At 53.9% G+C, this 27,610-nt stretch overlaps 1 protein-coding gene across 1 annotated transcript in view; it reads right to left on the bottom strand.

Annotated features, from left to right (window-relative positions):
• Positions 1–10,163: 10,163 nt before the first annotated feature.
• Positions 10,164–27,610, bottom strand: part of Runx3 (RUNX family transcription factor 3) — a 58,857-nt gene continuing 41,410 nt past the window's right edge. Inside the window, exons 4-6 of the mRNA XM_075945648.1 lie at positions 24,124–24,228; positions 16,657–16,806; positions 10,164–12,610 (exon numbers count right to left, since the gene is read on the bottom strand). Of these exons, the coding sequence (XP_075801763.1) occupies positions 12,078–12,610; positions 16,657–16,806; positions 24,124–24,228 (788 nt within the window). The 3' untranslated portion in view covers positions 10,164–12,077. The remainder of the gene's footprint in view (positions 12,611–16,656; positions 16,807–24,123; positions 24,229–27,610) is intronic.

The raw sequence follows: 27,610 nt of genomic DNA, 5'->3' as shown, positions 1-27,610 counted from the left end.
ACAATTCTTTATAACTTAGAACTTTTTATCCTACCTGTAAGAGTTCTTTGAGGTTTATAAGCACTGTGTGGGTGTTTGCACCATGGGAATTAGCAAACATCACAGTTCAGGGGTTTTGTCGTCCAGCTTACTAGTTCATCAGTTCACCAAGGAGTGTAACTCCGATTGTGTCAGGAGAGAGCTGTTGGCTCACAGCCGGCAGATGCTGCTCCACCGCCCATGCCTACTTAGGAAGCTTTGGTTTGCTCTAGTTTTGAGAGGTAGTATTATGTAGCCCAGGTTGGCCTCAAACTCCATCCGTAACTGAGGCTGGCCTTGAACTCCTGATTCTCCTGCCCAGAGTGCCGGGATTGCGGGGATGGGTCACCAAACTGAACTTGGACACGGTGCTTTTCACCGAGTCCCCAGATGGCAGAGAGCCGCTGGCACAAGCTGAGCCATTGTGTGGCCAGTGTCTGCGACTCCCCGGTGAGGAATGCCGCTGAGTCCGCCTGCTTTGCTACCTCCTCCACCCTGCACCCACAACGGTTTCGTTCCTAGGACTTGAAGGAACACTCCTCCATTGTCTCTGAGGGTTCCCCAAGCCACAGAGTCCCCTACAAGTTGTGACGTTCAGCATCGGCAGGCAGCGAGAGAGCCCCGCCAGAGCTGCGGTGGGACACACCCAATTCCAGAAATACTAAAACAGGACAAACCCAATCTCCCGGAGATACCCAAACACAGTGTCTCACCATTGAACATTGTGTTTATCTTACAGGGAATGGGGCCTTGAGAAGCTATACATTTTGAAGGTTGAGCCTCACAAAGTGGCCAGACCCAGGTTCTCCTGGCTAGCGCCTTCCCTGGTCTCCTCCCCTCCACTAGCTGAGCTGGACCTGTCTTTGCTACCGTCTTGGTTCATACCAAGAATACATTGGCTCTCTTTTCCATCTTCCTCTCAGAGGCAGCTTCACTTCTGCCTCTCTTTCCACTTCTCTGCTTCCCCCCTCTCTGTCTCTTTCTCCTCTTCTCTCTCTCTCTCTCTCTCTCTCTCTCTCTCTCTCTCTCTCTCCCCCCCCTCTCTGTTCCCCCTTTACCCTTCCTCCTTCCATAACCCCCTGAATAAACATTCAACCTCAAAAAAAAAAAAGAATACATGGATAATTCAGAATCTCCCCACTGCCACGGCATCAGGCTGCTGCAGGCAGTGTGGTCTGTGCCGTGCCTTCTATGCACAGGGGTCTTGGAATACGGCCTCGACATCGTTTGCAATGATGGTTCCAGTCCAGAGGTACCTTTGCCCCTACAACTGGGTTTAAACTCCAAATTGTATCCCCAAAGCCAAGTATGTCTCAAACAGGTCAAGAGCCAGGCAAGATCTGAAGCCAGGAACACATGCGTTTGCTGTATAAGGCCGGCTTGGGGAGGGCCGCTTTCTGTACTCACAACAGCAACTAGAAGCTACTGATGTAATATGACCTGGAACAAGCGCCATGGAACTCACTATGACAGTCATGAATTGATTTTAATATTTGAGACAGGGTCTGTTCATGTTACCCAGGTAGGCCTTGAATTCATGATCCTCAATCTTCCTAGGGGTTCAGTTATGGGTGTAAGCCATCATACCCAGCTCTGACTGTTTCTAAATGACACCCTGGGAGACCTCAGAATCATGTCTTCTGTGACTTGGTCCCCCTGCCGGGATGCAGGCCAGACTCTCAGGTTGAGTGGTACCCCAGTTCCACTTCTGTGGCTGTGATACGATGTCCTGATAAAGCAGCTTTGGGGAGAACGGGGCTACTTCAGTTTACAATTCCAGGCTTTGCCAATCATTGTGGGGACGTCAAATCAGGAATGTTAAATACCTGGACACGTCTAGTCAAGAGCCCAGAGTAACGAATGCAGGCAAGGTCACTTGCTGGCCGGGGCTCCGTCTGATTTCTTCACTCTTACAGTTCGGGACCTCCTGACTAGAGAATGGTACCACCCACAGTGGGCTGGGTCTTTCTCTACGGCAATCATTTTAATTAAGACAATTCCCCACAGACATGCCCACAATCCCCTAAGACAAGACAGACAGACAGACAAGACAATGTAGACAGTTCCTCACTGAGACTCTTTGCAGGTGATTCCACGTTGTGGCAAGCTGACAAAGTTAAGGGTCACAGAGTGGGGGGGGATGCCTGTGGGGACAGGCGGGGGTACCTCTGCTCCAGAGAGAGCACAGGAAGGGGGAGTGGCATAAAGGAGGGAAACATCCTGAGCCAGACTGAGTGGAGGCGGTGGGGAGATGGAGGACGGAATGAGGCCAGAGAGCTGGTACCCTCCCTCCCCCAATCCTGGGACATGTCTTCAAGCCAGAGTCAGAAGACATGGACTTGTGTCCCAGCTCTGCCACGTCCTGCCCTTCTCTCAACTGCCAGTAGCCAATGTCTTCTCTGAGCCTCAGTTTCCCTAACTGGAAAACCAAGACAAAAGCACACAGGAGTGTTTGGCTGTTGGGCTCAGGGCAGTGCATTCACAGGACGCTGAGGCCTCCCCCAGTCAGACTTAGAGTGTTGTCTGCAAGTGGATTTACGCAAACGTCAGCACTGGGGAAATTACCAGAAATGTAAATTCCCAGGCTGCACTGGCTGAGTCAGGAGCATCCCAGAGCTGGCTCATGTTTTAGCACACACTCTTGGAGTGTCTATGGAAGCCTGTGATCTGAGAGTGGACGGTTAGCTCACGGTTCTGTTGACAGCCCTGAGACACAAGAACAGTCGTCATGTGGAGAAAACGTGTCTGTCATCCCCACTGGACCTCAGCTTCTGACTTCAAGACAATGTGATTTTATCTTTTGGTGTGTGTGTGTGTGTGTGTGTGTGTGCGCGCGCGCGCATGTGAGTGTGTGTGTAGTGTGCATGCAAGTATATACGTGTATGTATGTGTGTGTGTGTGTGGTGTGCATGAGCATGTGTGTATTGGTGTATTCACAGGCATCATATCTGGTAGCTGTGAGCCATCTGGGATAAATGCTGGGAACCAAACTCAGCATTAAGCACTCTTAATCACCGAGTCATCTCTCCCAGGCCATTAATTAATTAGTTAGTTAATTATTGTTATTAGTAGTAGTATTTAGTATTTGGTGGGAGGACAGGATCTCTCTCTTTTTTTTAAAATACTTATTTATTTATTATGTATACAATATTCTGTCTGTGTGTATGTCTGCAGGCCAAAAGAGGGCACCAGACCTCATTCCAGATGGTTGTGAGCCACCATGTGGTTGCCGGGAATTGAACTCAGGACCTTTGGAAGAACAGGCAATGCTCTTAACCACTGAGCCATCTCTCCAGCCCCCAGGACAGGATCTCTTGTAGCTCAATCTGACCATTAGCTATCTATGTAGACCAGGCTGGCTTCAAACTCCTCATTCTCCTGCCTCTGCCTCCCAAGACTAGGACTGCAGATACGGACAACCATGCCTACCCTATGCACTGCTGGGCATGGGACCCAGGCCTTCACGCAGGCCAGGCAAACACTCTACCAGTGAAGCTACATCTCCAGCCCCTATTAACCCACGCACTAATTAGTGGCTGGAAATGTGGCTCAGAGGTAGAGCGCTCGCTGTCATGCCCACGGTCCTGGGTTTGATACGTGCACTAATCGACAGTATTTATTTATTAACTAAAAGGTTATCCAACCATCACCAGTAGTTGCAGAATAATTTCATTGCCCCCCCCCCCCGTGGGAATTTGAACCTTTCACAAGCCCGTCTCATTCTCTAGTCTCTGGCCACCACTGGTCGGCTTTCCACGCTTGGGTTTGCCTGTTCTGGGCATGGGCACACTGGAATGGCACGGGTGTGGTATCATCATTCTCTTACAGTAACTAACACTTTCCAGGTTCATCTGTACTGTTGTGTGTTGATACACGCTGGGCTGATGATACATGCCAGCCATAGTCTGTTTCATTCATTCATTCATTCATTCATTCATTCATTCCTCGTTACACACCCCAAAGTCAAAAGCTTGGACACCCCCCCCCCCGACAAACTCGCTGATGGGTGCTTACAGCAGCTTTAGCCACGGTCATCAAAACCAGGAAGAAACCAAGATGCTCTTCAGTAGGTGAATGGACGGAAAAACTGGGCCACATCCGGAAAACGGAAGACTGTTCGGCACTAAAATGAAAGGAACGACCAAGCCACGAAAAGAACTAGGAAGCCACCTATCCCACAGCTCTCTTTCGGTGTGGAAAATAAAACACAAGCAAACAGCAGGTGGGTGGCGCCGTGTCTCAGCAGGTGAAGGCACCTGCTGCCAAGCCCAACAACCTGAGCTTGATCCCCAGGACCTTGGGATAGAAAGAGAGAACCAGTTATTGCCAATTGTCCCCTGGCTTCTGCACGTGTGCTTTGTATGTACATATGTACAGGTGTGGTCACACATACACACACACACACACACACACACGAGAGAGGGGGGTAGGGAGAAGGGGGGAATAGTTTAAAATGAGAACACTTAAATCCATATTACTAAGTCTAGGAAGGCTAAGAAATATGACCATCCTACATTATAGGAAAGGAAAATTATCCCCAAAGTGAGTGAGGTCAGGGGTCAGGAGTCGGGGCAGGGGGTGAATCCTGAAGGCAGAGATGGGACATGTCATTGTGCACTGTGCAAACCCACAGAAGGGCCAAACAAGAACGAACTCCAAAGACAGCCATGGACGAGGAGTGGAATGGCTGTGCCTCCTGGGGTTCTCAGCAGGGACAGTGTCATGTCTCTGTGGGGGTGCTGCTAGGGGGCATAGCTGTGTGTGTGTCTGTGTGTATGTGCGCGCATGTGTGTCTGTGTGTGAATGCTGCTAAGGGGCATAGCCGTGTGTATGTGTGTCTGTGTGTGTGCGTGCACGCATGTGTGTGTCTGTGTGTGTGAATACTGCTAAGGGGCATAGCCGTGTGTGTGTCTGTGTCTGTGTGTATGTACGTGCATGTGTGTGTCTGTGTGTGAATGCTGCTAAGGAGCAGTGCCATGTCCTGTTAAGAAATGGTGTTCACAGAGGACTCAAATACCACACAGGATGACAGTTATGCAAAAATTTATATTCCTAACAGAACAGGTCAAAAGGGGAACAGTGAGGCTGAAAAATGGAACCCCAACTATAACCATAACCCTAACACCTAAACCCTAACCCTAACTCCAAACCCTTAAGCCTAACCCCTAACTCCTGACCCTAACCCTAACACCAAATATAACCCCCTAATACTAATCCTAAACCCTAATCCTAATCAATAACATTAACCCCTAATACTAACCCTAACCCCTGTCCTAATCTCTAATCCTAATAACAAATCCCTAGCCTTTACCTTAACCTCTAATCCTCATCCCTGACCTCTAACTCTAACCCCTAATCCTAATCCCAAACACTAAACCCTAATCCCAATACCTGGACCCTAACCCCTAGCCCTGACCCTAACCTCTAACCCTAATCCCTAATCCTAACCCCTAGACCTAACCCTAACCCCTCACCCTAACCCTAACCTCAGAAGCTCGGTGGTTCACAGCATTTGCTGTACAACCATGGGGACCTGAGTTCAGTTCCCACCAGGCAGTTGGATGATGAGATGGGCCTTGTTCTGCTGTTGCTGTATTGTTGATGTTGTTTTTAAATGTTAGCTATAGGTGATTTAGGACTGAGTTGTTCTCATGGAGAAAGACAGAAAACCTATCCGAGGCTGAAAAAGGCAGCCATCTTGGCAGAGACTCCCTGTGGGAAGAGGTCTAGACTCAGGCTAAAGTGTTAGAAAGAACAGTTGGGGGTTACCAGGGAGACGGAGGTATGAATTCATTTCCAACTTCATGCTTTGTGCAACAGAGAAAGACAATTTGTTTTCTAAATGGAGAAGGGACTGTAGACAGTCTTTCTGCATATCCAGTCATCCATCCATCCATCCATCTATCTATCTTCTATCTCTTTATCTTTTCTCTTTCTTCTTTACTTTCTTTTTAGAAATAGGGTCTCATGTAGCCCAGGTTGGTCTCAAACCCACTATGTAGCTGAGGCTGACCTTGAACTCCTGGGCCTCCTGCTTCTCCCCCCGCCCCAGGTATTGAAATTACAAGCCTGAGTACCCATGACTGGTTTGCACAGGGCTGGGGATGGAACCCAGGCCCCAAGCATGCTGGATAAGTTCTCCTCTGTGGAGCCTCATCCCCAGACTCAAGTTCCTCCCGCTTCTGCTTTTAAGCAAGGATGTTTTCTCACTCTTACTTCTCCTTCCCCCACCCCCATGATGGTTTTTATAGCAAAATTATGTCATGGAAGGCACAACCCAGGAGAATGAGAATGGTCTTGTTTCCCCTCAGGGTGTGCGTTAGACCCTTGAGGGACTTCCTTCTGACTTGGAGGCCTCACCATATGGGAAACTGCAACTCACTATGTAGACCAGACTGGCTACAAACCCACAGAGATCTACCTGTCCCTGCCTTCTGAGTACTGGATGCATGAGCCACTATGCCTGGCTCTTTGTCTACTTTTAAAACTACTTTGATAGTTCTGGGAAAGCCAGGATGGTTACACGGAGAAACTCTGCCTCGGAAAGAAAGAAAAAGAAAAAAGAAAAAACAAACAAACAAATTTGATAAACTATGCCCAGTGAAAATGACTAGAAAGTTGTTTCTTTCTAAAAAGCAATAATACAGTTAATAAAAGACAAAGGTCTGAATGTGGGAAAACTCAAAATGCTCACACTAGTCACTTTTGGAGAGATTGAAATTGCCAGTAAATTTTCTCATGTTTCTTTTAGGACTCTGTATTCCTCTCTTTTTTCTTTTTATAATCAAGAATTATCTAATGTCACTTTAAGAAACATTATTTAGCTAGGTGTGGTTTACACCTGTAATCTCAGAATTTGGGAGGCAGAAAGAGGATCAGGAGTTCAAAGCCAGCCTGGGCTACAAGAGACCCTATCTCTTAAAAAAATGTATTTAAGATGTAATACATAAACACAGGAACCTGGGGCTTCTCTCTCATAATCTCCACATCTTCAGACTCCAGAAGGGAGTGGATGGCTGGACCAGACTGAGATCAACAGGACCTTGGCCGAGGTCAGAGGTCAGAGGTCAGAGGCCTGTGATGAGGAAACCAAGGCGGGGATGGGAAAATCCCAAGAGAGCTGAGTGGTAGCAATGACTGCTCCTAAGACCTTGTTCCAGCGATTCTGCTAATCACCATTCACCTTGGCCAGGCATGGTGGTGCATGCCTTTGATCCAAGCATTCTGACTCAGAGGCAGAGGCAGGTGGATCTCTGTGAGTTTGAGGCTAGCCTGATCTACATAGCAAGTTCCAGGACATCCAGGACTGCACAACGCTAGCTTGCCCAAAACTCAACAATGGTTGGGACAAGGAGCCCTTCTTGTGACCTCAAAGCTAGAGGTACCCACGACATTGTCTAGCTCTTCCTACTCCGATGCCCACAGCTTCTGCTTCCTGTGCTCAGACCATTGTTTATCCCGCCCCATCTCTCGTCTTGGCTCCCCAGGACCCCATGACCAAGGCCAGCCCCCCATCCTCAGCCCCCTCTCCAGCTATCTATGGTTGGAGAAGGCTGTCCTGCCTGCCCTATGTTCTACTCGTCTTTCCATCTTGTCTGAGGGGGAGAGACGCCTCCTCCGAGGAGCCCGCGTGCTTGTTCTGACCTGCTGTCCCCCATCTGTCCCGAGAGGAGCACTCTGCTGCGACTTGCTTATCTGCAGATGGCACTTGGGGAGTGACTGAGTGAGCCGTGGCCAAAGCCTCGAAGAGACTGTCCCCAGGAGTAGAGCAGGGTTATGTGGCCAGAGCAGCCACCATTAACACTGAGGAGTCTTGGCCGTTTTCCAGCATTGGGGCACAGCGGGGAAGTGGCATCGCTGGCAGGGCCACCCACCCCTCGCATTCTGACCGGCTCTGCAGGCCCTCTGTGCTGGATATAAATATAGAAAACAAACAGCCCACTCTTGGTCGCAAACTAAAAATAGGAAGCTTGGAATCCGGCTTCCCAGACTTCCCTGGCCAGGACCACACAGGTGTAGTGGCGGATATTGGGGGGACATGGGCCCTCACTCCGTATAGCCCCCATGGGGAGGAGTTAGGGGAGGTCTGGGTTCCTGCCAGAGAGGCTTGTTCTTACACTCGGCTCTTCTGACAGCTCGTTTCATTTATGACCCTGAGATGAACGGAGCCACTGCAGTGCTCTTAGCTGGGATGTGGGGTGCGGTGGAGAACTGCCCCTTTCTGGGCTGTGCTGGGGGTCTGGTGGTTTGTGGCCATGCAGGCCGGGGGCAGGGAAGGGTACTGGTTAAGAAGGGAGGCAGATCTGGGTCTGTGTCAGGTCCTGTCCCCATGTCACATGGCAGCCCAGACTTGTTTCCTGTGGCCCAGACAAGATGGGCGCTTCTCAGGACAAGAGTCAAAGCCATCCCAGGCTTGATGTCACAGGCTTGGGTCCTTTCTGGGAACTGCCTCTTAGTCGGCCACTAAGCCAGTCACAGATCATTAAGTCAGCGGATTCTTGACTCTTCAGATGAGACAGGAGGACCTTGGGGCTTCCAGACTGGCAGCATTCTGGCCTCCTCGCCTGGGCTGGCTGGCGGTGCCAGATCCTTTGATTCTGGACAGTGACCGAGCCTGGCTGGGGCCGCTGAGCCGAGGAGCCTTCCCACCCAGAAGTCAGTTCTCCCCCAGTCCTTGTCTTCAGTGGGACCTGGGAGCTCAGGGTCCGCAACTGTGCTAACATATGGGACATGTGACCAGGAGAGTGGCTCTGAAGGGCAGAGACAGGAAGCTGGTACTGTCACTACCTGGGCAGGGCAAGAGCAATTCTCTTGAGGCTGAGGAGTTCTTCCTAAACATCCATCCACATTTCTCTCCAAAGCAGGGGTTTGGGGGTGGGTAGGGAGGGACTGGATGGGGGGCAGTGCTATTTTCTCTCTGCCACTTCTTCTGCCACCCACAGGCCACAGAGGTAACTGCGGGGCTTCCTCAGGGCCCTGCCTCTAGCTAGGCCAGGACTTCTCTTGGTTTGTTACCTTTTGACACCCAGGGTGCAGTTGACAGGAGATAAAGTCAGGGCTTTTGTTAAATTGTAGGGGCCGCCTTACAGGTCCACCCTCAGATAAACCAATTAAAAGAACGTGGAACTGTGCAGATGTTGCTTCTAACCCAAGGAGAGGCCCTGCTGGGGGACCCATTCAGGGTGTACCTGGGAGCAGGTTCTATGGTAGTGGTGGTCAGAATTCTGTGGGCAGAGCTGCTGCTGGGTAGGAAAACAGGAACTTCCTGTTGGGGGCTGATCTTAGGCAGGCTAACACAACAGGGCAGGACCTCAGAACTTTGAGGAGGGCACCACAGCACTTTGGCTGTCTTACGAAAATCTGTCTGTCTGTCTGTTCCATCTGGTCAGGCACAGGCTGGGGTAGGGTTCTGAACCTCCCTGATGGAAGGGTAAAAAGGGATTATCAGGCTAGGTCCCCCACTGTCATCCACAGGCCCCTGTTTTCAGGGTGTGGTCTCAGCTTGGCAACCACCAGCTACAGGGAGCCATGGGACCCATGAGAGCTCTTTCTTACTCAGCTACCTCATCTCCAAATGACCGCTTTGCTGCCCTGTGTCCCAGCAAGCCTATCCTGGTGGGGGTGAGGAACACCTACTTCAGAGGGGCTTACCAAAGGGATCCTTATTTCCTAGAGCCCCTCACCCTGGAAAGGTCTTCACCTAAGAGGGGTTCTCACTCTTGAGGGGCCTCCGCCACACCCGTTCCAGGGTACCCACCCGGAAGGTTCCACACTGGGGTGTCTGGCTGCTCCTTCAACCTGTCCCTCCTCAAATCTGATCTGTGTCAGACAGGACTGTGCAGGAACATCATTGTGTGATTGACAAGGCCAGCAGAGGGAAAACAGGTTAGTGTAATCTTGAGGGTCTATCTGATGTTCTGGGGTGCTAGCCCAGCCAGGAGGGTGGCGTTTTAGAGGTCCTTGGGTCAGATCTCTGGAGCTACCTCGATGGAGCAGGTTGGAGGACTTCCCAGCACCCAGCACGGGGGTATCTCCACACAGCCAGCCCTGTCTCCTGCCCAGGAGCAGGAGGTCCCCCCCCCACAGTCACAACTCTAGAAGACCGACACAGGTCCTTCAAGGCATCTGTTATATTATTGTAACAAATACAATTTTCATTTTACAGTTAAATAGTACCCAAGATGGGCAGTTGACTGTACAAGCGAATTGTGCATTAAAAAAAACAACAACAAACACATCAAAGCAGCCTATAGTGCAAAGCAGGCCCTCCCCTCCCCCTGGACTCTGAGCCCGCTTCAGGAAGACCTGCTCACAGCAGGTAGGGTACTTCAGGGGAACAATGTCACCAAGGATCAGCACCCACCTGCACACTTACAGTGACATTGTATCAACCCCTTCAGCCTCCTTGTGCTTCTAGCCAGTGCTTCCAGGTAGCACTTTAAAGCAGCCTTGCGAGTAAGGACCCATTTTTACCAGCCCCCGCTGCCTGTACTGACCGTAGGACCAACAACAGACTGAGCCGTCACTGTTAATCAGAGATGGGAAAGAGAAGTAATGGCGTGTGTGTGATTTCCCATCTCCACCTGTGTTTGGATATCAGGAAGGGCAGTTGTCTGGGGGCACAGTGTTGGGTGCTAGGACCCTGGAGGTGTCTTCCTTGGTAGCCTGGGCCAGCCTACACCATGGACCAGTAGTGAGGCAGGTAGGAGGGCAATGGGCTATAGCTGCTTCCTGAGAAGAGGTGAGGAGACCCCTCTGGGTGCAGGAGCTGGAAGGCTAACTCAGCTACTTCCAAGAGATAGAAAATGTTTTGGTCCCGCCCCCCCCCCCAGCAGGTAGGACAAAAGAAACTGTAACAAACAAGAGGCTTCTACACGGGATTGTCAGGACTCTCTGACCTGCGGAGTGCTTACCGGTGGGGGAAGGCCAAGCATTACCACAGAGACGTCACTAAGGAGCCTTTTAGAGGAACGCTCCAAGGCCACACAGGATGTGGCTCACTCAGTTTGTGGAGCAGCTCTGGTAAAGCCTTCTAACCTAGCCCACTGTCAGTTTCCCACAGTCTCCATGACCCAAGCCCTAGGCCAAGACCTCACTTCCCATCTGACCTCTGTCTGGATACTGATCTTCAATTGCACACCTTAGCAGAGACCCCAAAAGGTCTCCTGGAGCCCCCTGCCCTCCTATGAGGAATGTGGGGTCCGAGAGTGGCAGGATCCTGCTGACATCACACCAGTAGAGGCGGGGCTTTCAGATACACAGTACCTCAGCTCTCAGACTTCGTTTTAAAATGCATGACGAAGCCACCTTTTCTTTGGCTTCTAGGCTGTTTTCTTCTTATAAACATGTAGGGAGCAGAGCTGCGGGTTGGGTTGGGAGTCAAGGCCTGGGACACAGCTCGGCTGGACCGAGGGAGCCTACTGAGCAGGGATGTTGGCCATCCCATTGCTTCCCACGGTGAGCCTTTCTGCTCCGACCTCTCTGCCCCTGAGAACCAAGCTGTCCCTTCAGGCTGGAATGTGCTGAGGCCATCCTCACTTTAGGGACCTGCCACCAGGCATGGGTCTGCTCTGGAGCTTGATATCTTTGGGGGAAGCTAGAACTGGCCAAGGATCACTTGCCTAGGGTAATGGGGGAAGTCAAGTCTGGGATTGTGGGGGTGTGTCCTGGGTCCTTCATCTCAGGGGTTGGGGTTTCCAGTTGACCTGATGGGTACGAATGCAGAGTGAGGGCTGGTCCCCGGGTGCAGGGTGAGAGAGAGTAAGTTTGGATATCTCCGAGCCTGGGCTTCTCTTGCCAGCAAAGGCCTCCTTCCTCATGGACAGGGGTAGCCTCTGACTCAGGAGATAATCCTAGGCATGGCTGGAGAAAACAGAGGTGGGTCTGGGCTGGGGCAGTGTCCTGGGGGAGGTCCCCACATTCTCTGTTCAAACTTGTTGTTGGACAGAGCTCTGGGAGCCATTGCTAGCTCTGGCCCCTTGGACCAGGCCAAAGTCTGTTTGTTCTTGTAGCCTAGAGCTGGAGGGCCGGTCCTGGTGGCCCGCGAGTCCCCAGGGTGCTCAGTAGGGCCGCCACACGGCCTCATCTATACGGCCCGGCGTGGTCAGGGCCGTGGGCGAGTTGCTGTGGCTGCCATCGGCCTCCACGCCATCAGCCTGACCCAGGCTGGGGTTCATGAGGTTGCCCGCGGACACCGAGGCGCCGCTGGGGCAGGAGGTCAGCATGCGGGTGGGCGAACGCTCGCCACCGCCCGCAGCCGCCATGGAGAACTGGTAGGAGCCGGAGGAGGCGCCGTAGAAGAGGTGGTAGGGCGCGGGGTTGGCCTGAAAGGGCCCGCTCTGGCTCTGCGGGGCCCCGGGGTAGGGCGGCGGGAGGTAGGTGTGGTGGAAGCGGCTGCTGGCTGGCATGCCCGCCACGCTCAGGCTGCCCAGGCTGGTGCCCGATGGCGTGGCGCTGTAGGGGAAGGCGGCAGACATGGCGCCCGGGTAGTGCATCCTGGGGTCCGGGAAGCGGCTCTCCGTGAGGCTTTGCAGCGTGGAGAATGAGCGGTCAAACTGGCGTGGGTCCGAGAAGGGGTTCAGGTCTGAGGAGCCTAGGGACAGCAAGAGGGGGTGTCAGGTTCGCAGGCCAGGATCACCGTGGGTCCTCTGCCACTGTGGGGTAACCCTCCTGGGGACCCTTTCCTCTGCCTAAGCTGGGCTGTGCAGGACCCTGCTCTGGGACCTCTTGTGGCAGATCTAGGGGAGTGGAACTCTAGGCCAAAGCAGAGGGGACAAAAGGGGGCAGCCCTTCTTCGCCCTATGTGTCCTTCCCAGCCTGCTAGGTCATGCACTAGATAGGGCTCCCCGCAAGCTCACTCTGGAGAGCTGACAAGACCAAGCGTGTGAATAGGGTCTCCAGGGCCCAGCAAGACCGGAAGCTGAAAGAGGAGGAAACTGAGGCAGAGATAGAGAAAGGCTGATTGTCCCCCTCATGCACAGAAAGTACTGGAATGCTCCAGAAGGTCTCTTCTCCGTTGGGGCCACTGTGTGTGTGTGTGTGTGTGTGTGCGCGCGCATGCATGCATGTATGTATGTATGTATGTATGTATGTATGATAAACAGCACCTGCCTGTAAACTGCACAGTCAAGAGGGTCAAGGCATCAGATGATGGTCAGGACAGTTCTCAGCAGGACAGTGAGACAGACATGTCACTTTTGATCTTGGGAGCAGCCATGGGCTAAGTAACAGAGCCCGGGCAGCAGCACTCAAACATCCCCGTGCCCTCTGGATGGGCACACCTGTAGATTGGGGTCCTGGTTGGGGGAGGTGGGCTCTGCTGGTCCTCATCCCCACTTCCTGAGTCTATGTCTTCTAAGTCTGCCCTGCAGGCTGAAGCTACCTGTTAGTCACACAACTACACACACGAAAGCCTCACCACCTCCGCAGCTAAGAGAAACACTTGCGGGTCCAGACCCCAGGCTGGTTAGTATGCAGTCGGAGCCAGCACAGCAATGCCAGGGGTCTGGATTTCTCAGTGGGCTCTAAGAGGGGATGTGGCAACTGTATACCTACTTCTATAATCACAGGTCCCCGATCCCAGCATTCCCATGGGCTTTGGGAACAAACCTAACGCCACTGGTGGGAAAACAGGGACCCAGCAAAGGAGAGGCATGCGGGTAACACAGCACACTGTTCTGAGCCCCAACACTGCCTGCTGGGCACTGCCTCTTTGTGGAGGCAGCAGGACTTTCCATGGGGCCTCTGGAGCCGTCCACTCTTCCTGGCTTTGATTCTCATTCCCTGTGTGTCCTCTGTCAAATCACTTAATCTCTCCGCGCATCAATTTCCTGGGGACCTGGATCAAATTTGTTAATCCACTTAAAACGCCGAGAACTGAGCCAGGTCTGGCAGCCCGTGCTGCTCTCTCTGATCGTGGCGGCCGCCGTCACACCTCTTGCTGTGGGTACCCAGACGTGGCCGGTTTGGGTCCCCGATAAGGTGAAACCCTGACCTCCTCATACCCTGACAGGGAACAGTCTCCAGAATCTTGGCCCGCCAAGCTTCAGCCCGTTGTCTCCCCCATCATGGATGGAAGACCAGGGGAGGTCTATCTCTGGGCCAGCAGGATCTGGGTGGGCCCCCTGGCCAAGACCAGCTGTGTCTGGGGATGCAGGCTCAAGGGCTCCTGCTTCCTGGGTTCTGCCAAAGGCATTAGGTGACCTCAGGTATCTGCTACCCCTTGGGTCTCCATGCACCAGCATCTCAGGCTGTGGAGCATCACGGCGGGCTGCCCTTGGCTCCAGGTGGGGAGACAGGACAAGGGTCAGGCAGCTGAGGCTTTCTGACATGAAAATCGAGGGCTCTCTGTCTGCTTAGTCTGCCTTGAGGTCTGGGAGGTCGAGGTGTCCCGTGGAGGGGACGTTCTAAGATGAGAGGACACTGGACACTGATGCCCGCTCTCAGGGACCTCACTTCTCCAAGCAGACCGAACAAGACTTGCGATGAGACAGTGGGACCGAGGCCCTGCAGCAGAGGGACTGGGATGCGTGGAGAGGCCACTGACCCCTCCTTCCTCTCTCCTTGTTGCTCCCGCGTCTCCTCCAGAGTGGTGGGGGAAGTACCTGCCCTAGGTGCCCCCTCAGATCCTCAGCCTCAGCCTCACAGCCCCAGGAAATCTGAGCTGCCGGGTCCACTGTCAGACAGCCAACCCAGCAGCAGGAGGAAAGGTTCATTTTCTCCAAATTGCCCCAGCTGCTACATGCAGCTGAACGAGCCCTTTGAGCTGTGAGAAGCCCACATTGTGGGCATCTGCGGCAATCTCCCTCCTCCCCCATCTTGGCATTGCCTGCAGTAACCAAAGCTAGGGGTCAAAGCGATTAACCAGCACCAAGGAAAGTGGTGAGGTATCCTGGGGGGCTTCTGGGACCTAGTCCCACCAGGACGGAGGACCAGAGAGTGTGACTCTTCATATCTGAGCCTGCCAAAGCCACTCTGATGGAGACCTCTTTTTACTTTATGGATGAGCACACTAAGTAAGGCTCAGAGAAGTTAGGTGACTGGCCCAAGATCACACAGCCAATGCACGCGGAGCTAGAACTGCCTAGGTGGAACTGATAATGAAGTCCATGCTTCTTTCCTGTGGTGGGTATCCAGGACCCTCTCCTAAACCCCAAAAGGCCAGCTGGAGCTAACATGGGGCTGAGGAGTCCTCTATCAGGATGCAACAAGAGAAGGACTGGCCCTCTATGCCACACTGGCTGGGTGAGGCCCAGGGCTGTTGAGAGGCTGAGTCTGGCTCCAGGGAGCATGGAGTCCAAAGACCATACCCTCTCCCTGTGGCAGGGCAGCCATGTGCTCTTCCCTCACAGGAACTGGTACACAGGAAGTACTGTCCAGTACTATTGACTCGAGGTGTTCCTGGCTGGACTCCATCCATCTCTTCCAGGCCAGACTCTGTAGGTGCTGGCCTGTGGAGCTGGGGCAAGGACAAGCTCCTGGACAGGGCTGGGCATGGGGTAGAGGCAGGGCACTTACTGAGGCCAGAAATGAACCTCAAAGGCCCAGGGCTCAAAAGCTGAATCTCAAAATCACAAGCCCATGGGCTTAGGCAAGCTGGGGGTAAGGCCTTTCCTTACCTTGAGCCAGCTTCCTGGCACACCAAGGGATGATGCCACGCCCCTGATACTGTCTCATGCCTAGGACACATGGTTAATGTCCTCATGGAAAGACCAACGTGGAGAAGGACATAAGGTAGGGAGGGCAGAGATGAGCCAGCACACAGCCCACTCTGGCCCTCATGGTCAGTCCCTTCTCAGGCCTCTAACCTAGGGACAGGCCAAGGGAGACACTGAACTTGGGCACCAGAAAGCTACATGGCCCAAGGGTGGCACAACCCTCTTCAGTTTCAATTCACTCATCTGCCACATTGCCTCTGAGCCAACGCTGGTGAGCTGAAGGGACAGGTACCGCACAGGCCAGCAGCCAGCTCTCAGGCCTCGGTGGCTTGGACTAACAGAGCTCAGGGAGATCTGCTTGCGGCCTAGCCTCCTCAGCGAGGCCGTGGGGACAGAGCCCAGTCCTAGTGTTCTCTATTCGTGCGACCATGGGTGGAGAGACCGGATGAGGCGGTGCTGGCACCTCATGCCACAGTTTCAGGTGTGAATAGCACCCGGTGCCAGGAAGGGAGATCCCCAACCTGCTGGGTGGTGGTGGTGGCGCACACCTTTAATCTCAGCACTCGGGAGGCAGAGGCAGACGGATCCCTCTGAGTTCGAGGCTAGCCTGGTCTACAGAGGTAGTTCTGGATAGCCAAAGCTATACAAAGAAGCCCTGTCTCAAGGGAAGAAGGAAATGAGATATCCCCATGGTATCTCCCCTCACCACAAGAAGGCTGAGGTAGTGGGAGTATGCGCAAAGTGGGGACCCGGTGGCTATGGCTCTATGCCCAGCACGGGATTACCCTCATGTCTCTAGGGAATAGTAAGTTTCAGAGGGAGGAATGGTCACCACATCTCATGCTCATCCCAGGGCCAGGCACCTGGTTGTGCAAACTGCAAACTGCCCCAGCTGTCCACCGAGATCTTCCCCAAGGACTTCACATCCTGGCTCCCTTTCCACAGCCCGGCCTGATCCCCACAGAGCTCTGCTGTTCTGTACCTTGGATTGGGGTCTGGGCTTGACTGCTGAAATGGCTCGTGGTGCTGAGCGAGCTCCGGGGGCTGGGGGTGCTGGGCGTTACACGCATGCGCAGGTCTCCGAAGCGGTCGGGGAAGGCCTTGGTCTGATCTTCTATCTTCTGCCGGTGCCCTGTGGAGCACAGGGAGCCCATTAGCCACTGCAATGCCTTGCCCTGTTGGGAACTTCTCCCTGGAGTCTAATTTGGGCCTCCGTGGAACTCTCTGATTTTTCTGAACAAAACAGAGATTGTGGCTATGTGCCTCCTCAGGCTGTCTGATCTCGCCTCAGAATGGTTATTTTTACATTACCCGGGAGCTCTGACTGGGACAGCAGGCTGTGGTGGTAAGCTCTGAACCACCTAAACCTCCCCAGCATGGTCTGACAGAAAAGGATACGGAGGCAGCAACAGGCCTAGAAGAATTGCTTGGGCAGGTGTTGCCAAGGAGTCAGGAGGAGGTGCGATACTCCCCTCATCCCGACCATGCAGATCCCAATATGCTACATCATAAAAAGTTTGCCTGAATCTTTGGGTCTGGACTGACACGGACTTTTCTTGATTGACATAAAGCTGAGAGGGACGAGAGGGTCTTTCACTGTTCTACCTGAGGCTGGACAAGTGAGTCCAGGGCTTTGGCAATGACCGCTGACCCCTGCTGGGACGAGGGACCTGAGGAGGCTGTGAAAAGAACCCGATTCCTGACTTTGAAAGTGAAGCATAAAGATGCTAGGCCTCATGGATCTCAGCGCTCCCACCCATGCCTGCCCCAAGTCCAAGTGGACTCAGGAGAGCCCAGGAACCGAGCAGGGGGTCCAGGAAGGCAGGCCGCTATAGCTAGGGAACCCTGCTGTCCTCTCATAAGACACCAGCTGAGGCCATCGGGATAGTGGGCAGCAGCTGTCGCAACCCCAAGGCTCTAGGAAAGGAAGAGGAGAGCGTGCTCTGAGGCACCTGGAGCTGGTGCTGCAGACTCCGGAGCCTGGGGACCTGGGGGTCGGGCAAGCCTGTGATGAGACAGGTGGGTGGCTGCGGACTGGACCAAAAGCTTCTGCCTCACTGAGGAAGACTGACTGGCATCATGGTGCCACCGTGTGGTTTCTGGCTCAGTAGAAGTGCCAGAACCCAGCTCTGAGGCTACTGGAGATGGCAGGGATGTGTGGATGAGCTGGGGACAATGAATTCCAAGACATCTCAACAGGCAGGAAGCCCACCGGATAGATGGGAGGTTGTAGGTTGGCCGGATGGCAGCTTGGGTGCGAGGAAATGGGTGTCTCAGTCAACCGCAAGCTCCAAGGCAGCCAGTGGGGCCACACAAATGCTGCTGCAAAACCTCAGGCCTGCCATTGTCGTCACTGGTGAGCAAAGGACCTGGTTCTGAGTCACAGTGAACTGTGTGTTTGCAACTGCTCCTGTGACCAGCGGAAGGAGAGGGGGCTTGGGGACAGTCTGGGTTCAAGGATGGACCTAAACAGGTGCATCATGGGTCTCACCCATCACACCTCCCTCCCCTTGGGCTACAGTGTCGTTATCACAGTGACCACAGGGAAGGCCGATGGCACAGCAGGACACCGAGGCCAGGGTGATGACCAGAAGACAGCCCAGATCCCTAACTCAAGACGCCTTGTTCCTTCTCTGCTGTTTCCCCTTGGAACTCCCATGGGTCAGTGGGGACACTAGAAGACAGGATGGCACAGGACTGCTTCCTGTGGCTGTGCAGGACTAAAGCCACTACTGTCAGGGAAGAGGCAGACACTGCCAGGGAAGAGGCAGAGGGGAGAGCCTGGTGACCCCACGTGGCTAGGGCGCCAGAAAGTCTCAGAGCCGCGAGGCTGAGGCCCTCATGCTGGGAACAGAACTGAAAGGAAGTGCCTGGCCTGTGCCCGGAGAGGAGGACCACAGAAAAACCCTTTTATTCCTTTTCCCACAGTGAGAGCAGGGAGCTGTCTGGTTCCCTCAATCACTTGGGTCTTGCCCTTCTGTGCCTCAGTCACTGTCTTCCCCCACACCCACTGCACAGCCTGTTCACCTAAGTCCCCTCCTTTGCAGAGTTACTAACTTAAAACCGCAAGAAGTTAGCATTGGTCATACTGGCCTCAAGCTGCCAGTAGAAAGAGAGGCAGCCCCTGAACAGCTCTGGCCTCCTGCTGCTACTGGCTTGTCCTCTCTCAAACCCTCTGTCCCGAGAGCACGACAGCCTCTACCGGAAAGGCTCCCTATCCTTTGGGTCCAGCCTAAGAGCTCTGTGAACAGCCCCGTAACAGCTAAGAGCAGAAGAAACTGGAGCCTGTTGGGCCCAGGGAGCTTTCTCCGCAGCAGGCTTAGGAGCCACACCAGCCGCTGGCCTGTGGGGCCTCATCAGGGAGAACCGCCATGCCCCCACTGGACAGGTGGGAAAGGGCGAGGCTGGGAGGAGCCACTGACAGGCTGACAACTCACAGGAGACAACTGGTCACCTCTTATCCCCAGAGCCCATCTCAGGAAGGGGCAAGGCTGTGAAACTCAGGGTGTGACATGGTGTGAGGGTCCAGCCCCGACCGCACTCTGTGGGGAGGGACATGAGCTGAGGGACACGTCAGGTGTCTTGGTTACTTTTCTGTTTCTGAGATAAAACACTATGACCAAAAGCATCTTGGGAAGGAAAGGGCTTCCGTCATCTTCCATCACTGAGGAACAAGCCAGGAAGCAGCGTTCCTCCGCCACCTCTGAGTCGGCTCCTGCTTTCAGGTTCCTGCGTTGAATACCTGCCCTGACTTCCCTCAGTGAGGGAGTGTGACCAGGAACTGGAAGATGACATCACCCGTAACCCCTTGCTTGTGGCTGGGATGTTACATTACAGCAACAGAAATCCTAACTAGGACTCAGGGTCTCAGTGGAGCCCTGACGGGTTCTGCCTTGCTTTGAAACTCAGGGTTGAGTGCCAAGTTGCTTTCCTCTGGGCCTCAGTTTCCGTATCTGCAGAGTGGTTGTCACCCTACCCTGGGGTGGGTAGATCTGCCTGGTGAAAGTAGAGTCCCTCATGGGGAGGAGGGCACTGGGGAAGGACCCTTGACTTGTGGGTCTGGCTTGCACTGCCTGCCAGCCTCCTGCTGGGGGTCTTTGATCACAGATCTCAGCTAGCCCAACCCAGGGCCAGTAGCCCCAGGCCCACTGTAGGCAGCCATCATCCAATGGTGGCTCCCGGAAAGTTTGCTGATGTTGGGCCTCCATGGTTTCTTCTGTAAAATGGGGGGAAAAGCTTAGAGCCTCCCCTACACTCTTGGGGGAAGTCGGGTCTTCTGAATACACAGCCCACAGGCTCCGATCTTCAGGGGAGGTGTCAGCCCCCCGCTTTGACCTGACTCCCACTCCTGGGTCACCAACTCCCATGCTACAGAGCCAAGCCATTATCCAACCTCACAGGCAGGTGACCCAGATCAAAGCCCCTGGACTGGGAGACTCCCCAGGGACACACTATGTAGTCCAGCTGGGACTCCCTTACTGTCCCCCAACCAGGCCAGCATGGGTTCCTCCACCTGCCAGACTCCTGGTGTATCCGCTAGGGTTAGCCCCAGCCTTCAGCTGGCAGGGCAGGAGGCTGGGGTTCCTATGCCTGGTGGACCACACATACAACTTCAAGGCCACAGCTCTCTGGTAGGCTCCCTTGCTCCCACCCCCACCCCCAGCTTCACAGTGGAAAAGGCGAAGGCACCAGGCCAAGGTCACAAGGTGATAGAAAACCTGGAATGAGCTGCCTAGCCCACAGAGTTCCTCTGACAGAGGAGAGCGGGGCTCCGGCTGGCAGGAGGCCAGCTCCATGTCTGGCCTCAGTGAGGCGGGAGGTAGGATGCTGGGAGAGGCAAAGTCGGGCAGGGCCCCGGGAACAAGGTGAGCCCCAGCCGCCAGGCCCTGCGCTGGCTCAGCACTTCCCAACAGCCGCTCTGCAGCCTGCTACTCCCCAACCCACACACAGCAGCCACTGTGCGTCTGCTGCCGAGCTTGCTCTGCGGCCTGTGGGGAGATTTACACCGGACTCGGATCAGCCGCTGGGATGGCAGGCGGGTGCCGGACCTGGGGTGGTCTGCTGTGAATTGGCCCCCTGTGAGCAGATGAAAACCAGTGGTGGCGGGGGCAGGGAAGCCGCCTGGCCTGGCGGAGGGCCAGTGGCAGGGAGGTAGCTCCCGCCCAGGGCTGCAACTGGGGCTTCCAGGCCTGGGCCTGATTAGGGGAGCTGGGAGGTCTGAGGTTAACCCTTTCTCTTCTGCTGGGCAGGTTCTTAAGGATCTGCCAGACTTTAGTGGGTGTTCCCAGGCTCTGGGGAGCCGGAGGTACTGAGTGACCAGGTGTGGCTCTCTAGACCTTTCAGCTTCCCCACACCTGAAGCCCAGGGTGACACCACGCTTCAGTCTTCTCCAAAGCCCACGTCTGACACTGCGTCATTTTCCCTGCCCATACCAGGTCCTAAGAGGCCACACTACTATTGGCCCACTTCCTTCAGGACTGAACCTCACCAGGAGACCCCCAACACCTGCCTCCCGCAACTGCCCACCCTCTGCCTACTCCAGCCTCCTCCCAGCTTTGCTGGAAATGAACACCTCTTTACTTAGCTTATTCCTGAATGTTTGTGTGGGCATCCTCAGGGCCAGGGGCAAGTGATTGACAAGCACAAGAAAAGAACCCTGGCACAGTGGAACGTGCAGACCAGTGTGCAGGCACAACTCTGGCATGGAAGCAGCTGTGCAAAGGCCCCGAGGCAGGACTGCACCTGGGAGACCAGCAGCTGGAGTGGCGTGAGTTGGGGAAGAGAGGGCAGGAGAGGAAGGCAGAGTCTCCACCAGATTTGGCCATGGTCACTGTAAAACCTGCTTTCCCTTCTCTCCTCTGGAATGTGAGGCCCAGGAGGGTGGGAACCAGCAGGTGGGGTTCTGGGTGGTGTCCCCTGCACATGGAACAGTGCTGGAGGGATGCCAGGTGCCCGGGAAACTATTTGTGGGAATTGCTTTGTGTGCATTTAGGGGAAGAGACACTTCCAGGCCATGCCCTCAGCTTCTGGGAGGTGAGGAAGCTGGGTCCCACACTGTAGGTACCAGCACCTGCTGAGCCTGGCAGAGGAGGCTAGTTGTTCCCAAACTGTGGTCACCACCAGTGTGGTCAGGCCCTGCATCACCTCCCATCCCGATGTTGAATCCAGTTCAGCAACCTGCATTGAACCAGTCCCCAGCGACTGGGAGGGATGCATCAGAAACCGAGGCCACACAGGCAGGAAGCCACTGAGCCAGCCTCAGCCCCAGCTGGCCACCCGGCTGCAGGCTGGGCACGCTCTGCAAGGCACCAGAGGGGAACGACCTGGCCACAGAAACCACAGCTGGGCCTCAGGGATGCAGACTCCTGGATTTGGGGCCAGCCCCACCTACCCACAGAGGCTCTGACCTCACGGGGGTCCCAGAGCCAGCTGACCAGGGGGAAAGTACAGAAATCTAAAAGCCAGGAGGCTGGTCAGATCTCAGAGGGTTGTGACATTTCCTGTGGGTCAACACTGAAAAGTCAGGAACTGCAAAATCCCTCTAAATCCCACTCAACCTGGGCCTCCTGGGCCTCCAGGAGACCCACTTGGAGTCTGGAGATGCTATGGTCACCTCAGGCAGTGGTGCTACCTCCCCATGGTGAGGGATGTTGCAGAGGGTTGGCTCATGCAAAGACTGCAGGGGGCTGTGAGAGAGGATCACTTGGTGGCCAGCAGCTTTGTGTGTTTGTGTGTGTGGGGGGGCGTCTTCACTCTCCTACATAGGGAAACTGAGTCCAACAAAGAGGAAGGATAAACATATTGAGACTAGAGGCTAGGTATTGCAGTCCTGATTTCTGGGTCAGGTCGGCCATGGGCAGGAGTAAGTATGTCCTGAGGATGGGGTATCCTGGTGAAAGGCCACTCCCCTCTGCTCTGTGGCAAAAGGAGCTATTAAGCAGGCCCAGAGAGGGATAATATGTGTTCGAGGCCACACAGCAATCCCAGCCTCTGACCCCAGCTACCTCTTCCTGTTTTGTCCCCCTCCCAGCCACCTTATTACAGAAAGGGCCAGCTAAGGTGTGGGGTTGAGGAACCAGAAGAAGGTAGGCAGGGGACTCATAGGACCCCCTGGGCAGGCTGAGCCACATCCTCATCCACAGGCCTCAGGAAGCACTGGGCTAGCAGATGAACAGAGGGGACGCTGGGGACACTTGGGACCTCTCCATCCTGCCCCTAACTAACTCCCAGACCCACTGGTGGCCCTAAGTGCTGCGTCTTCATGCTGAGCCCACTCTGGGGAGATGGCCCCTTTAATGGGGCTCCAGCAGCTACCCTGCTACCCTGCTGCTCCTTAGGGAGGAGGGCTATCCGCTGATGGCGCTGATGGTAGGAGTGCAGGGGAAGGACCAGACATGGGGGCCCATGAAGCCTTTCTATCCTCCAAAGCCCTCCGCTATGTACACACCGCCACTGAGCTGCAGGCTCGCGGGGAGGGGGAGTGTAGATCAGCACCCTTAACAGAGAAGGTGCTCAGTGCCTGTCTCCTGGCCATAGAGTCGCCTGCTTGTGCAAACCCATTCTTCAGACAAGAAAAATGAGGCTGGAAGTGGCCTGTCTAAGACCTACAGTTAAGGGCATGGGAGGAGGTGACCCTGAGGCAAAGAGACTTCCCGAAGGCCACTGGTCCATTTCTGGGCCCCTCCCAAGAGCTACCTGAGGGAAGTCAAGCTTGCCTCCAAGGCTTGAACGGCACTCACCAGTGTGAATGCAAGCCACACTCTTTTGAGTCTCCTGGGCCCTAAGCAGAGGTCCCAGGACCTGCTCTCCTGTTATAAGCCCTACCAGCCTGAGGTGAAGCCTGAGGCAGGAGCAGAACCCCCCTGGCATAGGTCAAGGTCCCCACGAACATCCAGCCATCAGGCCTGGGCCATCACCTCCCTGGCACAGGGACACCCTTTGTCTCAGGTGTCATGAGGAGACCCTGAAGAAACTGCAAATTCCACCTCCCGCTGCAGATACTACTCTGATGGACCGAGACTCCCTGGATGCAGTCGGGGCTCAGTATATACTGCAAACTCCAAGTGCACTCCTGTTCTTGTCTCTATGGATCCCGGGCTCAGTGTGGCTGGACCCTGAAGATCCAGTAGTTTCAGAAGCCGTGTGGCTTCGTGGCACAAGGGAGCAGCTTCAGTCTGGGAGGCTGTTCCCCTATATCCCTCATCAGTGCAGAGTCAACTAAGACGTAGAGAAAACTGGCCTAATCCCCGCCCTACATGCACCCCCATGGTTCCATCCCTCTTCCAGGCCATCCTTAGAGAGCTCTGCTCTCTTGGCCTCCTTGCTGACCCTTCAGAGCCTGGGCTGAGCCAGTTAAAGACAGCTCTGAGCGAGACACAAAGTTACAGTCCAACCTCTGCCACCCTTCCCCCTGGACCCTTTGCCCTGGCCAGGGCTCCGTGGCACTTACGTCGGGGCTCCCGGGGTCCATCCACGGTGACCTTGATGGCTCGGTGGTAGGTGGCCACTTGGGTAGGGTTGGTGAACACGGTGATTGTGAGCGTGAAACTTTTCCCTGGGGAAATCAAGGCAGGAGTTTGATGCCAGACACTTCACTGCCCCCCAGTCTCCCACCTGCATTCTGTTGCCATAGTCCCTGACTTTAAACACAAAGAGAGGCAAGGGCGAGTTTCGCTCAAGCTGCTGGGCTCGGCATTCCAGGCCTCAGGAGGCGTGCCCCCCCCCCATGTCCTACCACACACTGCCCTCCTGGCTTCTCTCCCTTCTGTGTGACTATATTTTTGTGATAATCTTTCTGTTTAGGGACTCATACCATTTTGAGGTAAAGATCACAAATGGGTGTGTGTGTTTTCCTGAAAATAATTAGTGATCTTTATAGAAAAAAACGAGAACACAAAACATATTTGAAAGAGAAGAAGAAACCCCGCCCCCAGTTCCACTAGCGGAGATAACCGCCAGCATCATTTGGGGTTTTCTCTTCCACCCCCTGGGTGTGGGCACGCATATTTACACAGTTGCTGTGGCACTAAAATCGATAGCTTTTTTTTCCCGTTTTATCTTTTGTTTGTTTTGAGACGGGGTTTCTTTATGTAACTCTGGCTGTCTTGGAACTTGATGTGTAGACCAGGCTGGCCTCTAACTCACAAAGATCCTCCTGCATCTGCCTCCCAAGTACTATACTGGGACCTATCTTTTTTTTTTCAATTAAAAATTATTTATTTTATTTGTCTGAGTGTTCTGCCTGCATGTATGTATGTATGTATATGCACCCTGTGTGTGACCTGGCCCCCACAGAGGCCAGAACAGGGTTTCAGATCCCTGGGAAACATATTTACGGACTGTCGTGAACTATTATGTAGGTGCTGGGAATTGAACCCAGGTCCTCTGCAAGACCAGCCAGTGCTCTAACCGCTGAGCTACCTCTCTAGTCCTGTCTTGTTTTCTTTCCCTGCGACAGCATTACAAGTTCTCCGTAAACTTCAATTTTTAATGGCTGCTAACTATTCCCCTGGTGGAAGTCTCTGCTTTGATTGGTTTCACCTCCTGATGTCGTTGATTATTTCTTGCTGCTGTGTGCAGCCAGAGCTCCAGGAGGACCGACCTGAGAGCTGTAGACATGACTGTTATTTCCAGAACCCTGTTCTATTTTTAGATAGACGTTTGGCTCCAACGTCTCCATTCAAAATTCCTGAGAGGGGAAAAATCTTTTAAAATAATACTTTTCTTTCTTTTTTTTTAAAATCTTTACCATTTAAAATAAAATGGAAGTGACCTTCCATGTGTCAAAATCTCTGTCTGCATCTCTGCCTTCCTCCCAGAGAGTCTCAAGAAATGTCGAGCGAGTAGGCCACTTCAGGGGATGAGTTGTGAGGACCCATCTTGGCTCTCTGGGGACACATACCTCATCATGAGCGATGTGAGGCCATACGTCACCCGATTGCCACTGGCTCGTGTCTATCATGAGGAAGATCTCGAATTGCTCTTGATTTTGTTTGCCTTTCTTTCCTTTATTACTGAGACTGAAACTTTGTGTCTGGCCACTATCCATCACCAGAATCTAGCACACATCACCACCTCCTCGTCTTGAGACTTTCCCATTGGGGCTTGAGGACCTTTGACAGTCTCTCCATCTGACGCTTGTCCATAGCTCTAGGATGTCTGGGTGGAGGCCACCACACTCCGATTTCTAAATTCAGCCCTTTCTCACCCTGCCTTCTCTTTCTCGGTGTTAGACAGGTCTTCCCAGGCAGGGAACAGATGAAGGTGTATTTACAAGGTATTCTGCCGCGAAGGCTCTGTCTGGCCCACCGCAAGGTCTAAGGTGAGGGGATGTCAAAGGGCAAGCCTATTTTTTTTTAAAGCAACTTAGTCATTCTGCCACTTTGTATGCTGAGCTGTGTCCAAAGCTTTGTGCCTTGCGTGTCTCGCCAAGGTCTAGGCCAGCACCGTTACGGTTTAAGATGAGACTGGGCTGAAGGGGGGAACTCCACAGATACCCAAGCCCGACTTCCCCTTGACCTGCTTTGCTTCTCTGGATCTAACTGTCAACCCGAGTTAGAAGCTCGGGAACTCCCCGTGGGCAGCCCAAGTCCAAGCATTTGTGCTTCTTTGGAGTGGCCCCCCAGTGGCCCCCAGCAGCCTGCTGGAGACAGGTCTCGCTAATGGTGCCCTAAGGAGTGGGTTAGTTTCCACAGCCCTGCTGTGCAAGAGGGCAGAAGCCATCTTAATGTTCTCTTTGCTCAAGGGAAAATTCTAGCCCCGGAAACAGGAGACGCCTGAGCACGGCTAAGGCAGGCAGGCGGGCCAGCTGAGCCTCGGAACCCAAGGGCTTCTGGGATTCGGGAGAATGCAGTTGGAGCACCCTGGGAAATAGCTCCCTCACTGAAGAGGGTCTCCAGGCGGGCAGCAGAGGTCAGGATGGATCCATCCTTGGACATTTGATTAGAAAAGCCAGCTTGGCTCTCACCCTCAGACCAGAGCCCATTTGCTTCATTTCTGGAAAGAGAAACTGCAGTCTAGGGAAACACAGGGCAGGTGGCCGCAGATTCTTTTCCACTTGCCTTGGGGACACTCCTCTCTCTGCCATTTCTCTCCTACACTCCTCCTCCCAATCAAGGGGGCACTAAGGGGAAGCGGGTCTGGCTCTTTGACCTCATTGCTTCTGGGGTCACAGTGAAGGTGGGGTGGGCTGATACCTGGAGCCCTAGATGCCAGGACTCCTGAATCAGAGGATTAAATCTGTATTGGAGAGTCACCTTCTCAACGAGGGCTTTCCCTGGCCGCTTTATTTAAAGATGACATTTCAGAGGCCATGGGGTGTGACTCGGTGGTAGAAGGTTTGTCTAGAATGCTTCAGGCCTTGAGTTCCATCTCCAGGGCCCAAAACCCCAAACAAACAAAGTGGACATTTTCAGTTTGGCCTCTGTGGTTGACCCTTCTTAGCATAGATTGGGCCAGGGATCTGGGATAGAAAAATTTGCAATAGTATTGTCCCCAACCCCTAACTGGAAGAGCCTCTCTCAAGCCAGAGTGCAAGCCACAAGCCACACAAGTTTAATGAGCGGTACCTTGACCTTGCTACCAACAAGCTACACAGACATTCAGAGATCACGCGACAGTCCTTACAGATTTTTCCGAACACCTGACCCCCGCCGCCCAATGCTCATCATAAAGTCAGTATTATGGTCAGCATCAGACCCGTGCCTGGAACTCACTATGAAATCTGTTCCACAGAGTGGCAACACACCACAAACCCCCTCCCCAGCAGCCATTCCCCTCTGTAGCCCCATGCACCTCCTGCCCTGAAACCCTTGCAAAGTTCCCTTCAGAATCCATGTTGGAGCTGACCACCTCTCCCTCTCCATAGTGCTAAATTCACGGGAGCCAGAGGTGTTCTGCTATTGCCCCCAGTCCCCAGCACGCCACCAGGTGTGTGG

The sequence above is a fragment of the Microtus pennsylvanicus genome, chromosome 13, assembly GCF_037038515.1.
Source record: "Microtus pennsylvanicus isolate mMicPen1 chromosome 13, mMicPen1.hap1, whole genome shotgun sequence".
Lineage (NCBI taxonomy): Eukaryota > Metazoa > Chordata > Mammalia > Rodentia > Cricetidae > Microtus > Microtus pennsylvanicus.
The sequence above is the reverse complement of the archived record's forward strand: the minus strand, read 5'-3'. Positions and strand labels throughout refer to the sequence as shown.